Source organism: Rhincodon typus, chromosome 32 (genome assembly GCF_021869965.1).
Source record: "Rhincodon typus isolate 14 chromosome 32, sRhiTyp1.1, whole genome shotgun sequence".
Taxonomy (NCBI): domain Eukaryota; kingdom Metazoa; phylum Chordata; class Chondrichthyes; order Orectolobiformes; family Rhincodontidae; genus Rhincodon; species Rhincodon typus.
Window position 1 is genome coordinate 2,435,610 of NC_063363.1, and position 16,783 is coordinate 2,452,392.

Below are 16,783 nucleotides of genomic sequence, written 5' to 3' on the forward strand. Positions count from 1 at the left end.
AGTCATTGGACTTTGCTTCGGACTGGAATTGTGAACAATGCCAGGAGCAAGCTCAGCCTCCAGACCAGCCTCGATCGAGGGGGCCCGACAGGTGAAAAGGCGTGAGGCTTATTGTTTTTTTCCTTTTTTTTCATTCTTTTTATTTACTTAATAAATGTTCCTTTTTTTTTTGTCTTTTATTATTACTCAATAAATGTTCATTTTTAAGCAAATTGCTGTTGTCAAGCCGTCTCTTAACTACATTTGACCAACTCTGTAAAGAACTGCTTGGATGTGCTCTGTGATCCAAGACAGAGAGGGAATGAAACCAGGGAGTCCCATGGCTGATAAAATGTGGAGGGAGTGAGGGTTAGATGGGGGGGTGTTAGAGGGGTTGAGGATTGGGAGTAAAGGGTGGGATAGAGGATGGGTATTAATTGTATACATTGAGGTGGGGACACTTATTGAGTAATGACTTAGGCACCTATAAAGAGACAATTGCCCCTTTAAGGGGTACTATATTACTGAGTTGGTGTATTGGTTTAATTGTTTTACTCAAAAGAATATAAAGAGCTATGTGTCTCACACAACCATAGGTTACGGTTACTCACAGACCACAAGCTGTTTCTGCAGCATTGGAGTGCCCAAGGTCCACATTAATGTAGGTTCTGAATGGTTACAGCCCCTTTGTCATTATTTGAGGGGAGGTGGGCTGATCAGACGACATCCTCAGGGCCTGGCCAGCTAACAAGTCCACAGAGTGGGTAGTTGAGGTCTCAGCTGACCCAATAGCCTGTCCCTTGTCCATGATGATGTGTGTGTTAAGGTGCCCCCTGAGAGGGACCACACAGTCTGCTGGAGGCTCCCCAATATCAGTGGGCACTGTGGGAGTTGGAGTGTGCCATCAGTCCCAGGAGCCGTCTTTGAATTCAACTTTATACATTTCCGTTAAAGTTTTTGTTATTTGTTAGAGTGCTCCTTTAAGGGATGATCCAGCAGTTCAGTAGTTTATTTGTCATGCACTTGAACTCCAAAGAGGTATAAAGAGACACTTAATGAGACTGGTGGTGGGTTGTAAAGTTAGAAGCTTCCCATTTGTAATGTCTCACTTTGTGAGTTAATGCAAAACTGAGTAAAGACTGAACATTGGTCTCCCTCTTTACCACGTGGCTGCAAGAGGTTTAACAAGGGTAAGGAGTAAATATGTTCACTCCAATCCACAACCCTCTAGGGTAAAGATTCAAAACACTTACACCGTTTGAGTAAAGAAACATCTCATCTCACTCATAAACCAGTCATTCACCTGATCCTGAGACTATTAGACTCTCCAGCCAGGGGGCATACATTCACACTGCCTGTGACATCAAACTCCTGTTCAATTTTACGTTTCAATGAGATCACCTCTCATTCTCTAAACTCTAATCTGAATCTACTCAATCTCTGCTCTTATGAAAACCTACAGACATCAGTTCATGTCAGATCATTGCATCCAATTCATGGTGAACTGAAACAGAACTACTGACTCCAGATCTAATCTGGATTCAAACACTAACTTCTCCATTTATGCAGTTGGGTAAGTTCCTCATTAAAATGATCAGCAAAGGGATTTACATAGGATATATGGTTCAAAGCAAGCCCTTCTGCTCACCACGTCTGCACTGTTGTTTTATTTTCCTCCTTTGAATTGAATATCATAATCTTTTCTCCCTCGTGTACCTGACTAGTTTCTCTTTATATACATAAAGTCAGAGGGTCACACAGCACAGAAACAAACCCTTCCGTCCAACCAGTCCATGCTGAACATAATCCCAAACTAAACTAGTCCCACCTGCCTGCTCCTGGCTCATATTCCTTCAAACCTTTCCCATTCATGTACTTATCCAAATGCCTTTTAAACATTGCAATTGTACCCATATCAATCACTTCCTCAGGAAGTTTATTCCACACGCAAACCATGCTCTGTGTAAAAAAGTTGTCCTTATGTCTTTTATAAATGTCTTTCCTCTCACCTTAAAAATGTGCCCCCTAGTCTTGAAATTCCCCATCCTAGGAAAAAGATGTCTATCTATACTTCTCATTATTTTATAAACTTCTATCAGGTCACCTCTCAACCTCCTACACTCCAGTGAAAAAAGTCCCAGCCTGTCCAGCCTTTCGTTATAACTCAAACCTTCTATACCCAGCAACATCCTGGTAAATCTCTTCTGAACCTTCTGCATCTTAATAATATCCTTCCTATAACTGGGCGACCAGAACTGGACACAGTGCTCCAGAAGAGGCCTCACCAACGTCCTGTACAACCTCAACGTGACGTCCCAACTCCTATACTCAAAGGACTGAGAAATGAAAGCAAGCATGCTAAACACCTTCTTAACCACCTTGTCTATATGTCACGCAAATTTGAAAGAATTATTTACCTGAACCCCTGGATCCCACTTCACCTACTCTCTGTGGGCCCAAGATTCTCAGTTACAGCACTCTTCAGATAAAGAGAAATCATAAAATCCCTATGGTGTGGAAGCAGACATTTGGCCCATCAAGTCCACATCACCCCCCTGAAAGCATCCTCCCCCATCTCTATTGCCATGCATTTCCCTTGGTTAATCCACCGAACCTGTACATCTTTGGAGTGTGGGAGGGAACCAGAGCACCCGGAGAGAACCCACGCAAACATGGGGAGAATGTGCAAACTACACACAGTCGCCCAAGGGTGGGATTGAATCTGTGTCCCTGGCGCTGTGAGGCAGCAGTGCTAACCACCTGGTGATAATCTGATATAGACGTCCTCTAGTTCTGCTTTTCCCCACATGAGGGAATTTTCTCTCTGTGACTACTCAATCAAACCCTTTCATCATGTTAAGAACCTCAATTAGGACACTCCTTGGCCTCCTCTTTTTGATGGAGAAGGGCTCAGCCTGTTAATCCTCTCCTGAGAAGGTTATACTGCTGTACACCTGCTGTCATCTTTATAAACCTTCCACACAGCCTCTCTAGAGCCTCAGTAAGAAATTTCATGGCTGTCCTCAGAAATGCTTCCCTTGTGTTGTTTAGGCCAGATTGGAGCTCTTTGATTCAACTACACAAGGGCCCACGATCTATTTATACTGATATTGCAACAATAATCTGCAGAAATATAGCACTGTTCGTGTAGTGAAATATAGAAAATAGGAACAGGAGTAGGCCATTCAGCCCTTCGAGTCTGCTCTGCCATTCAATATGATCATGGAGGGTCATCCAACTCAGTCCCCTGTTCCCACTTTCTCCACATACCCTTTGGTCCTTTTGGTCCTATGAACTATATCTAACTCCCACTTGAAAACATTCAACGTTTTGGCCTCAACCGCTTTCTGTGGCAGAGAATTCCACAGGACCCCCACTCTCTGGGTGAAGCCATTTCTCCTCATCTCAGTCCTAAATGGCCTATCCTATATCCTTAGACTATGACCACTAGTTCTGGACTCCCTGGTCATCGGGAACATCTCTCCTGCATTTACCCTGAACAGTCCTGTTAGAATTTTATTGGTTTCTATCAGATACCCCATTATTCTTCTAAAGTCCAGTGAATATAGGCCCAACTGATCCAGTTTCTCTTCATACGTCATTCCTGCCTTCCCAGGAATTAGTCTAGGAAACCTTCACTGCACTCCCTCCATCACCAGAACATCCTTCCCCAGATAAGGAGACCAGAACTACACACCATACTCCAGACAACCTCTTAAGGTGCTTGACAGGAGTGTTATCAAAGAGAGTCTGAATCAGAGAATCAGGTCAAATTATCACCAGGCAGATCAAAGAAGTTGACTTTAAGCTTCAAGGGGATGGAGGGAAGAAGACATTTCGGGACGGCACTTCAGAGTTGTGGGCTTGATCCCCCACCAGTGGTGTAATATAACCAAGAATACCCAAGGGGTCAGAATCGGAGAAAGGCAAATATTTTGGAGGTAACACAGCGTGGAGCTGGAGGAGCATAGCAGGCCAGGCAGCATCGGATCCTGAACCGAAACGTCGGCCTTCCTGCTCCTCTGATGCTGCTTGGCCTGCTGTGTTCATCCAGCTCTACACCTTGTTATCTCAGACTCCAGCATCTGCATTTCCTACTTTCTCTGAGTGAAATATGTTGGAGGGTTGTCTTTCTGGGTGACTGGTTACTGAGATGACAGCATTGTTCACTTATGTTTACAATAATTTTTAAAAAATGCCCTCCAGAGAAGCTGAACATAAAACACTCCTAAAAATTCTCAGTGAGACCCTGACGAAATGAGCGAAGAGCTGTTAACTCTGCTCACTGATTCTCAATCAGCAATGATTGTTATCGGATCCTTTCACATCACGCTGTGCTCCCAGAGAAAACCAAGCCCTTCCTGGGTCAATCATTTCCCAAAGCCTCCAGTTCCTCACTGGAAAGAGAGTCTCAGGCAGAGAGGCAATCATATCTCCGCACTGCGGAGGGATTTGGCCAGCTCTGTGAGATTTAGTTACAGTCACTCTCCTCGGGATACAGAAATGATAATGTCACACACACGCAGCCTCAGGACTGAGGTACAGTCCTATCCCAGCTTTCTGTTGGAAGGGTGATATATCAGTGATGGTAAAACTGATTCCTTTCAGATTACCAGCTGCCCTGCACTGATAGAAACACAAACAACAGCATCAGCAATTTATCAAGAGCAAGGAGCATGAAATTGATTCTTAACTTCTAATAAGTCAGCTTTAATTTGAAAAGTGTACCAGGAAAGAGTAACACATAGTCAGCTCAAAGTTGCTTGGGGAAAGTGCAAGAAACTGGAGACAGACAGCATTAATTTCCACAGTTCAGCCATTGAGTAATGCAAAACACTGGCCAGAGGAAATGTGTGGAGACCCACAATCACAGAGGCACACATTCAGGTAAATAAAAAGGCATACATTTGAAAGTTTACTACGGTGCAGCAACGGCTGAGTAATTGTATTGTTAGCAGGTCCCCAGCCTTTTGCTTGTAACAGATTGGCAGTCCTGTGCAATTGTGGATGTGGCCAAAATGTCTGGAAACTTGTGTTCTCTTCAGGTTGTACAAAATACTGTTTATTTGGAAACAGCTTCACAAATCAAACTGCAATCTTCCATAATTACAATCCTCATAACACCCAACTCCACATCAAACTCAGAAAGGTGCTCGGGATATCTGTGTGAGTCTATCTCAACTGCATGCTTTGATCTGTATCTTTGTACATCATTGTCAGTGCTACCTGTCCCTGTGTTTACCATTCCTGGATTTACCTGTCCCTGGGTTTACCTGTCCCTGGGTTTACCTGTCCATGGGTTTACCTGACCCTGATTTTTACCTGTCTATGGGTTTACCTGTGCCTGGGTTTACCTGTCCATGGGTTTACCTGTCCATGGGTTTACCTGTCCCTGGGTTTACCTGTCCCTGGCTTTTACCTGTCCCTGGGTATACCTGACCCTGATTTTTACCTGTCTATGGGTTTATCTGTCCCTGATTTTTACCTGTCCCTGGGTTTACCTGTCCCTGGGTTTACCTGTCTATGGGTTTACCTGTCCCTGGGTATACCTGTTTTGTGTGACAAGTACAAACGTCAGAAATTCCTCTGAGGGATTCTCCTGGGACAGTACATCACCAAACTGGCAGCCTACCCCCACTCCCCAAGGGGGAGTGCAGAGGGGAGGCTGGCAATATGACTGAATGTTCTGGGATGGCCCACAGTCGGTGTTGATGTGCTAATACCATGGTGACAGTCCTGGGTACACCTCCACCCCGCCCCGTACAATGAATAGGCGGAGTTCGGTATGCCTGTGTTTAGCTGTGTCTGTCCCTACCTGTACATGCAAGTTCCTGCTAATGGAAACACACTTATTTAAATAGAGAGGGTAGTAGATTTGGAGAGCTGTGGACATGATTCCTAATCACTAGAGCTAAACGTGGCAGAAGTGAAATAAGAAATAAAAACAGAAAATGCTAGGAACACTTGGCAAGTCGCTAGTTTCAGTGGTGACAGGAACAGAGTGACCTTTCGGGTCAATGACCTTTCAGCAGAATCTAAGTGGACTGAGTGAAGTTCTGAACTCGGATGAATGTTTGTACAGTGACTGCGCTGCACCTGCCTGCCTAAGCTTCGTAATTCGATAATTAAAAAATATCAAATGAAGACAATGGTAATTAAAAGAGATTAATGTGTAAGAATGATTAATTACTACCTTCACCGAGCAATGATTCAGATCACATCCCACATTTTATTCCATAATTTTACTGCAGTCACTACAGTCAACATGATGATGTGATGAAACCAATCACCTGCGTTCACTATCTATCCCAATGTCCTCTCTCCGTGGGCCCAGCCCTGTCTCCGTGGGCCCCGGCCTGTCTCCGTGGGCCCAGCCCTGTCTCCGTGGGCCCCGCCCTGTCTCCGTGGGCCCCGCCCTGTCTCCGTGGGCCCCAGCCTGTCTCCGTGGGCCCAGCCTTGTCTCCGTGGGCCCCGCCCCTGTCTCCGTGGGCCCCGGCCCGTCTCCGTGGGCCCAGCCCTGTCTCTGTGGGCCCAGCCCTGTCTCCGTGGGCCCAGCCCTGTCTCTGTGGGCCCCGGCCTGGCCTGGTGAGGAGTTGGTGATAAATTTAAACCCTTTTCACTCCCTTTGCTGGTGACCCTGATATCTAGCAGCTCCCTGAATCCAGCCACATCACGAGCAGTTAGTGTTGGGAACGTGCTCGACATAGGAATCCCATTCAATGTACAGCGCAGAAACAGGCCATTTGGCCCAACTGGTTGATGTGGGTATCTGTGCTCTTCATGTGCCTCCTTCATCCCCTTCATCTCACCCTATCTGTTTATTCCCATGTCTGTTTCTCCATCATGAACTTATTCAGCTTCTCCTTCAGTGTAGCTGGATTATTGTACTCAGTCCCAGCCTGTGGGAGTGAGTTCCTCATTCTCCCCATTCTCTGGGAAAGTGGATTCACCTAACTGTCCACTTGGGTTTTTAGTAACTCAGTTATTGATGATTCAGAATTCTGAACTCTCCGTCAGGTATTCCAGTGCATCAGTCACAAAATGTTAGGATACAGCTTGAGCAAATCATTAGGGTGGCTGATGGGACACTGTCAAAAAAAACCCGAAAGAACTGCGGATGCTGTAAATCAGATTAAAAACAGAAGTTGCTGGAAAAGCTCAGCAAGTCTGGCAACATCTGTGGAGAGAAATCAGAGTTAATGTTTCAGATCTGGTGACGCTTGCTCAGAACTGATGATAGCTAGGAAAATGTCGGGTGATAAACAGAAGATAGGGTGGGGGAGGGGATAAGGAGTAAACAATAGGTGGGGATAGAGCCCAGAGAGAGAGAAGAACAGCTGGACAGACAAAGGAGTAGATAACAATCTGGCTAGGACGGTGGATAGCTATTAATGGGACTGTTAGTGGCTGACAATGGGTTATGTGTAATAGCAGACTGTGTGTTAACAAGGCCTGGGGTGTGGGGTTTGGGGTAGGGACATAAGAGAGCTCAAGCCCGAAAGTTATTGAACTCAATATAGAGTCTGGAAGACTGCAGGATCCTCAGTGGGACACTATCCTTGATTACAATAGGAAGTGAACATAAATTAACAATGTTATGCTTCAGCTGTTCAGGGCATTGAAAAGATGACATCTACTGTCTGCAGTTTAGCTGTATGTTTTTGAGGGAAGGATGTATATGTGCTAGGAATGGTTTCCACATTGATAAAAAAAATACAACATATCAAATCGGAGCAGACATGGACAATTTGGTCCCCTAGATCTGTTCCACTATTCAGTAAGGTCATGGCTAATCTGTTTGTGTTTAAAACTCCACGCTCCCACCTACTCAGGGCAGCATAGTGGCTCAGTGGTTAGCACTGCTGCTTCACAGCGCCAGGGACCTGGGTTCGATTCCAGCCTCAGGCGACTGTCTGTGTGGTGTTTGCACATTCTCCCTGTGTGCGTGTGGGTTTCCTCCGGGTGCTCCGGTTTCCTCCCAAAATCCAAAGATGTGAAGGCTAGGTGGATTGGCCATACTAAATTGCCCCGTAGTGTCCAGGAATGAGTAGGCTGGGTGGGTTAGCTATTGGAAATGCAGGGTTGCAGGGATGCTCTTCAGAGGGTCAGTGTAGACTCGATGGGCTGAATGGCCGGCTTCTGCACTGCAGGCATTCTATGAAACTCGATTTCCCTGACTAACAAGAATCTATCCAACTGTCTTCAAAATATTCAATGAACCCCAACCTCCACCTTTATGGCCTTCTGTTCCAAAGTTGCACAATCATCTTAGAAAGCATTTCTTGTCAGGTGGGCACGGGATGGAGGAAACCATTCAAGATCTTACCAACTTCAATCAAGTCACCCCTCACTGTTCTAAACTCCAGTGGAAACCTCAGCCCAGTCTGTCCAACCTTTCCTCAGAAGTCAAACTGGAGGTGGTTCGGAGGAGATTTATTCGACTGATACCTGGAATGAGTGAGTTAACTTCTGAGGAAAGGTTGGAAAGAGTGGGCTGAATGGCCTTGACAAGGCAGGTGTGGAAAGGGGTTTCCTCTCATGGATCAGCCCAGAAATTGCAGCCAGTGTTTTTAAAATTAGGGATTACCTTGTTAGGACAGAGATGAGGAGAATTATTGTCTCTGAGTGTTTTACAAGTTCAGAATGCTCCTCTTCAGAAGGCAGAGTCTTTGAATATTTTGAAAACAGACAGAGGTAAACAGCCATTTGTTTGAGAGGGAATCGAAGGCTGAAGGGGGTAGATGGGAATGTGGAAGTCAAAATACAAAAGATCAGCCACGAAATGAGCTGCCAGAGGAAGCGGTGGGTGTGGGTACAGTTACAACATTTAAAAGGCATTTGGACAGGTACATGAATAGGAAAGGTTCAGAGAGATATGGGCCAAATGCAGGCAAGTGGGACTAGTTTAGTTTGGGAAACTTGGGTTGGTCTGAAGGGCCTGTTTCTGTGCTGTATGACTCAATGACTCGATAGAATAGTGGAGCAGGTTCGAGGGGCTGAACATAGGAAGCAGTGGATTGGGAGGGAGGGAGTGTTGTGATTGCGTGAGCGAGTGATTTGCTGGTAACCTGGTCACTTGGTATCTTTTCTAATACAATTCAGAAACAGCTGTCAAACTCAGTGACACAAACGCTGATCCTGTCAGCACCGTGTGGGTCCTTATTGCTCATGTGCTTTCTTAAAACACTTGCACATGCACCAAAATTGGCAAAGTCTTAAACTTTTCAACAACATGTCTCAAAGGTTTGACGAACACAATCTGCACTTATAAATTTCACAGGGAAAGGACACGAGATTGATCAGAGAGACTGAGTCTTAGGGAAAGGTGAAAATTCCAATCCTTATGTTCAAATCTCTCTCCAGGGCTCTCATCCTCCCCATCTCTGTAATGTCCATCACCTCCACAATGCTCTGATATCTTTCTACTTCTCATTGATGCCTGTACCCTTAGCTTCCTGTGCCCCAAACTCTGGAGTTCCCTCCCTTAATTTTTCCACCTCTCTAGCTCTCTCACACCCACAAGATCAAGTGGATCCTAATGTGGACAGGATTGAATTCTGTTTGAGGAACACTCCCTGTGAACTACCCGTGAAGGATTAATCCTTCTGATGGTATGAGTTGTGGTTCCATTATACCTTGGTCCTCTGTGATTATTCTTCTCTCTGACAGTGTTCCACATTCCTGTAGAACTCCGTTCAAATCAAATGTGGACACAGTCACAGGGGACCCAACCCCCAAAACGAGGAAGAGCTGCACTTTCACTGTAATGTGTCGATGTATAATTCACTGCCATTTAAACTCACAAATAGTTAATAAAAACTTTCAGTGGTGCAAATTCAGAACTAGTCAGCAGATACATGGATGCAACTGGAGACATTAAATAAGATTTAAACAGTTCTAATTTAATTGTGCTTACTTTAGCAAGAAAAGCTTGAAGCAGATAATAATGAAGGTGGTCTTTAATGAGTGAGTGAAAGAGACAGAGATTGAGACAGTGATGGATAAATGGAGATTGATTTACTTTGGAATAGAGAGGGGTGATGGGAAACCTAAGTGGAGCGTGTAAGATTAAGAGGGGTCTAGTTAGGGTAGATAGGAAGGACTGGTTGCCTTTGTTTAAGGGATCCATTACTAGGAATGGGGGAAGAGGGATGAGGATTAGAGGAAATTCAAAGGGAAATAAAGTGGTATTGAGCTCAATAGCTGATTGTCATTGCAGACATGATGGGCTGATTGACCTCCTACCATCCTTTAATTTTATCTGATTTCTGTGGCAGGCACAATTAGACACTGAGGACAGACCGAGAGAAAGAGAAAGTAAGAAGAGAGGCTGAGATGTAAGAGAGAGAGAGACATGAAGACAGAAAGAGAAGGTTAGAGAGACAGAAAGAAACAGAGAAAGAGAGACAGAGTGCGGTGATCACAGAGTTTTGAGACTCAAATTTTTTAATTGAGGGTGACAAGAAACAAACTGGATCAGTTTCTACAGAATCACAGACTCAGTCTGACAATCAGTGATCAGTACTTGGTCCATACACAGTCACTAAAAGCTGCCACTTTGACCAGAATTTAGACGTCTGCTCTAATATCTCCTCAAGTGGTCTGGGGTTTGCTTTAAAATTTTCCTGTGATTCACCTTGGAACATTTTATCACATTAAAGGTGCTACATAAATGCAGTAGTTGTTGCTCCTGGTCGGTCGGTACTCACAGGTCATTGTCTGTGTCAGCTCGGTTCTTCTGTTGCCGTCGGTAAATGAAGAAGACGGTTACAATGGCGCTGATGATAATAACGGCAGCAATGACCCCTCCCAGAATTCCAATCACACTTCCCGGTGCTCCCTGGGGGAGTGGCTTATCTGTAAATAAGAAAAAAAAGTGAATGTTTGAAGTGTATTTCTCCAAACCGCGCGAGACGATCCTGGGAATTCACAAAGTCTGGTTGGATGGTGACCATGAATCTTGTGGAATTGCTGGAGAGGCTGGTCAGGGGAGGAGGGTTGTCATGGAGTAAAAATGGAGCCTAAACTCAGGCCTGGGAACCTGCTGAATCAATGTGCTGTCTTTATTCATTCATGGGATGAGGGCCTTGCTGGCTAGGTGGCATTTTGAGAGTCAACCACATTGCTGTGGGTCTGGAGTCACATGTAGGCCAGACCAGGTAAGGATGGCAGTTTCCTTCCCTAAAGGACATTAGTGAACCAGATGGTTTTTTCCAACAATTGACAATGGGTTCATGGTCATCATTAGATTCTTAATTCCAGATATCTTGTTGGATTCAACTTCCACCATTTTCCAAGGCAGGATTCGAACCCAGGTCCCCAGAATGTTTTCTGGGTCTCTGGATTAACAGTCTAGCGATAATACCACTAGGCCATTGCCTCCCCAACAGAGGATCCTGTAAATTAAATATCTGTTCACAGTGCCCCCTTTCCCGCACCGTGGTTCACTCCCTTCTCTTTATTCATTCATGATATTGAGAATCACTGGGTGGGCCCAGCATTTATTGCCCATAAGTTGCCCCTTGAGAAGGTGGTGGTGAGCTGCCTTCTCCAAACAGTCTCTGTGCTGTGGGTAGACCCACAATGCCCTTTGGGAGGGTGTTCCAGTGTTTTTACCCAGTGTCACTGAAAGAACAGAGAGGTGATGGCCTGGTGGGGAAATGGCTAGTCTATTCATCCAGAAAATCCTGCTATGGCTAGTGGGGCAATTTGAATTTAATAAAAATCTGGAACTAAGAATCTAATGATGACCATGAATCCATTGCCATTTGTCAGAAAAACCCATCTGGTTCACTAATGCCCTTTAGGGAAGGAAACTGCTATCCTTACCTGGCCTGGCCTGGCCTACATGTGACTCCAGACCCACTGCAAGATAGTTGACACTTAACTGCCCTCTGGGTAATAAACGCTGGTGTAGTTAATGATGCCTACATCCCATGAATGAAAAATAAAAAAAAAATTCTGAAGTCAAGACAGTGGGCGACTTAGTGGGAAACATGCAGGGGGTGGTGTTCCCATGTATCTGCTGCCCTTGTCTTTCTATACGGAAGTGGTTATGCGTTTGGAAGGTGCTGTCTGAGGATCTTTGGTGAATTGCTGCAGTGCATCTTGTAGATAGTACACACTGCTGTTACTGAGCATCGGTGGTGGAGGGAGTGAATGCTTGTAGATGTAGTGCCAATCAAGTGGGCTGCATTGTCCTGGATGGTGTTAAGCTTCTTGAGTGTTGTTGGAGCTGCACTCATCCAGGCAAGTGGGGAGTATTCCATCACACTCCTGACTTCTGCCTTGTAGATGGTGGACAGGCTTTAGGGGGAGTCAGGAAGTGATTTACTTGCTGCAGTATTCCCAGTCTTAGACTCATGATTGTCGCCCCACTGCTTGTCCAGTTCAGTTTCAGGTCTTTGCCTCTCTTGGTGAAGAATTCCCTCTGAAGATGTCTCTCAGAGTTTTTCTGGGAGGTTCTGGTTGTTCTGAGCCAGATTTTGTAAAGTAGCTGCTATGCAACTCCAAAAAGTCATTGTTCCAAACCACAGCTTTTACATACCTAAGGGGTAATGAAGGAAGAAATCCCAGCAGCCCAACAATCCCAACAAGTCTCTCCCTCACTTTCTCAAAGTCAGAAGTTGCACGACACCAAGTTATAGTCCTTCAGAGCAGCTTGTGATTTCAAATAGACCTGTTGGACTGTCACCTGGTGTCGTGTAACTTCTGACTTTCTCCATCCCAGTCCAACACTGACACCTCCACATCATCTCTCTTGCTCAGCAGATGTTTCTGGGGACCTTGGCAAATCATCTGGATGTAGCTTGATTTCAATTTGAACTGAAGATTTTTCATCAGTCTATGCTGTTAGTAATTCAATTTTATTGACAAGAAACCCAGTGGACCATGAGATGCATCAAATTCTATTTCAGACCTTTGGTCAACTGAGACTTTTTAAAAATAAACATTCTCTCTGCAGAGACTATTGTCTTTTGTATTGTGTAAGTGTATCTATGTTTTGATTAAGCAAATATAGTTTCAATTCTGGATTGTAGCTTAGATGTTAACCAGAGTTTGTCACTTTCTTTAAGAATAAACTTTGTTTATAATAAACTGAGCTCATTAAAAAAAGCCTGACAAAGGGGTCTTTTATTCTGATACAAAAGAGGAGCACTTGGTCATTTTGGTGTAACATATTTACACTAACAGTGTGCCTGATGGAGTTGTGGGGTGTAATTACTAGCACATTCCTCCCATCACAGCTCCATGATGGGTCAGATAGTCACAATAGAAGTGGGCTGCTCTCTCACTAGACAGAGATGGCTAGTGGTGGTTTAACCTGAGGCTCACCAGGCCTCAGGTGAGGGGAGAGGTCTAAAGGAGAGTCCTTTGTGGTAACCTCAGCTGGTGCAGGAATTGAATCTATGCTGTTGGTGTCATTTTGCTTCATAAAGCAGCTGTGCAGCCAACTGAGCTAAACCAACCCCAAGTGATGAAGTAAATGGGAAATGAAATAAAGATATCAGAACAACTCAAGAATGAAACAAATTGAAACTTCAGAATACGACTCTCTAATGATCAGATTGGATAATATGGAGATGCTTAAAAAGATGGAAGAAATTTATGCTATCTCCCCAAAAACTATTGAAGTAACTTACATAAGTTATTACAGACTCAGAAATTGATTTGTGTACATATACCAGGATATGTGACTTTGGAGAGACATGATGTTAATTTAGGAAGAATATTGCCCATAAAATATCCTTACAGACTCAGTCCAGAGAAGTTAGCTCAATGAGGGAACAGATCAAGTTCATGATGAACAATGACATTATTAATCCTGGTCATACCCGCTAGTATCAAAACCAAACTGAATGTTTGTGTATTGATTACCACAAAGTCAGACTCATACCCAATTCTACGACTGGAGGATTTTAATCAGAGGATTCGACAAGCATGATTGGTTACAAAAATTGACTTTCTGCGAGAATATTGGCAAGATCCAATGACTGACACGGCCAAAGAATCAGCTTTTGTAACACTGGATGGATTTTGTACTGTCATGGCAGTTTAGAATGAAAAATACATCAACAGGGTTATTGAGGGATTAGGCAACTGTGTTGTTTACATTGATGACTTGGTTGTGTTCAGCCAAACCTGAGAAGAACATTTACAACACTTGAACAAACTGTTTTATTAATTATAAAGGGTTAATTTGGTCATACATTTGGCCAAAAGTGAATTTGACAAAATAGAATTCACTTATTTGGGCCACATTGTGAGATGGTGAAGTAACAGCTATAGAAACAAAAATAAAGGCTATCTTAGATTTTCCCAAGTTTAAAACAAAACCTGAACTTCTGCATTATATTGGCATGAGTGGATTTTTTTGGCTGTCTGTTCTGAATTTCAGTAATCTAGTTTGTTAAAAATATTTGAACAGACAAAAGAATACCAGATTGTCTTTGATAATGCGGGAGCTGAGTTCTTTCAGCTGCATTGAGTGATGATAAACTATTGAAACCAACTGTTGATGTTAATACCAGCAACATCAGTGTTTGGTACATGTTATTATAGCTGGATGCAATGGAGATTGATGAATAACCAATTATTTTCTGGAAATTTGAATTTATTCCAGCAGAATTATTCCACAGTGGAGAACAAGGGACTGGGCCTTTGGAACTGGCTCTGCAATATTCTGAGGCCGAGAGATTCCACTATTCTGCAGAGTTTATTATTTGTATGGATCGTAATCCTCTCCCTTCCCTGCAACAATTCTTTGGCAGGAAGTTAACAGTGTTCTGTTGCAACAAAAACAAAGTTGCTGGAAAAGCCCAGCCGGTCTGGCAGCATCTGTGAAGGAATTTCTGACCCTTCTGAGGAAGGGTCACCGGACCCGAAACATTAACTCTGTTTTTTCCTTCACAGATGCTGCCAGACCTGCTGAGCTTTTCCAGCAACTTTGTTTTTGTTCCTGATTTACAGCATCCGCAGTTCTTTTGGTTTTTATTCAGTGTTTTGTTGCAGATTAATGGTATAACTGAAACCATTCAAATTGCAGGAAAAGACAATATTATAGAGTCATGCCCAGACATGAGCAAATATGAAAGAAAACAAATATCATGCTCGAAATGGACTTGTATAAAATATGATTGTTATGTTAATCCTGTATTTTAATGAAAATATAATCTAATCGTCAGCATAAAATAAAAATGGTGATGAGGAAATTTTATTAGAAATGAAACTGCCTCTTAGAGATGCCTTTCCAGTTTTGCCTGGGGGCAGTGGTGTTAAGGGCAGCTGGGATGAAGGTCCATTATATGTGTATGTGTGTGATCATGAGTGTGTTTGTGGAAATGTTTATGTCTGTGTGGTGGGTGCCCGCTGTGCTGTGTATATGTCAGAGTTTGTGTGAGAGTTAGTACAAGAATATGTGGTTATGTTTGAGTGTTTGTGTCTCTACATGTCTTTGTTCCATGAGGCATTTTTCCACAATGTAAACTGCTGTGAAAGTTAAAGTCAGAGGTAATGAACTGGAGGTGAATGACTGACTGACAGGACAGAGCGGTCTAGGTAGATGGTATCTGTCCTCCTCAGGTTCGGCTCTCCCTGTAATTAAGGTTAGATCTCCTGGCCAGTCCAGTTTGCTGTTTACTGGTGACAGTATGGATCAGGAGAGAGAGAGAGAGGACATTAGGAAATTATGACACTTGCTCTCAAAGCTCAGTCCGTAAAACCAATCAAAGGTTTCTCATGCACTGCCTACGCAGCTCAGCTCTGATTAAATTGGAAGCAATTGTTCCAGAGCAGTCAGGGGCTGAATAAAAACCACTGGTTTCCTTTATAAAAACCATTGTGTTACCCCAGTTTGATTCAGTTAGTTTCATCCTGTCGACGATGTAAGATCTAGAATATAAAATGTAATTGAATCTGTTCAAACCAGCAAGTGGCCATCTGAGAGTTACTCTCACTCTTAACATCATCTGTCTCGCTGTCAGTGTTATTCACAACACAATTCCCACTCACCAAAATTACACTGTATTAAGAACCCAGTCACAGGGCCATTGGGTTCACTGGCTCTTTCAGGGGCTTTATCCTCCTCATGGGTCCCACTTCATAACCATCTCATTCTAAGTCTGTTTGCCCTTCTTGTTTACCCAGCATTCCTATAAGAGTACTGACACTGATCACCTTAACACCTTCCCTGTGGTACTTTTGAAACTCAGAGGTGTATCTCTTGTTGAGCAGTTGAAAGAAATTGACCCAACCCAGTCAGTTATAATGTGGAATGATCTGGATTTGTCCACAAGGGATATTCTTCATGACAACTTCTGGAAAATTCTATTGCTTTTAACATGTACTGATCTCTTTCTCCCCCAACAAAGGGGTGCTTTTAAAAGAGGCCAGCTCAATCTCTTGCATTTTTAGTGTGTTTCCCTAAGCTACTAACTACACCAACGCAGGTCTGAATGGTTCAGTTGCAATCCAAACAAAGTTTCTGTTTTTATGAAAGTCACAAACTCTGTAGTTCTCCACACAGAGACAGTCCAAACTGTTGAGTATTCTCAATGCTGCCGGATTTTATTTCAGACTTCCAGCATCTGTAGCATTTTGGTTTTGCTTTAGGCCCAGTGGCAGCATCTCACTGTAGGGACTTGCCATGAGTATCACTTCCAGGATTTAAATTCAGTTGAAATTGCCTCTCCAGCATGGCATTGGAAAATTACATTGTAATACAGAGTGATGACAGTGTGTTACTGAGGGATAACAGTGTTACTGAGGCATAACAGTGTTATGGAGGGATAACAGTGTGTTACAG

The 16,783-nt window shown here is 43.7% G+C and overlaps 1 protein-coding gene across 1 annotated transcript in view; it reads right to left on the minus strand.

The window, feature by feature from the left end:
• Nucleotides 1–16,783, minus strand: part of LOC109935469 (nectin-1-like) — a 335,855-nt gene that overhangs the window by 51,839 nt on the left and 267,233 nt on the right. Inside the window, exon 6 of the mRNA XM_048615348.1 lies at nucleotides 10,689–10,836. Coding sequence (XP_048471305.1) covers nucleotides 10,689–10,836 — 148 coding nt within the window. The remainder of the gene's footprint in view (nucleotides 1–10,688; nucleotides 10,837–16,783) is intronic.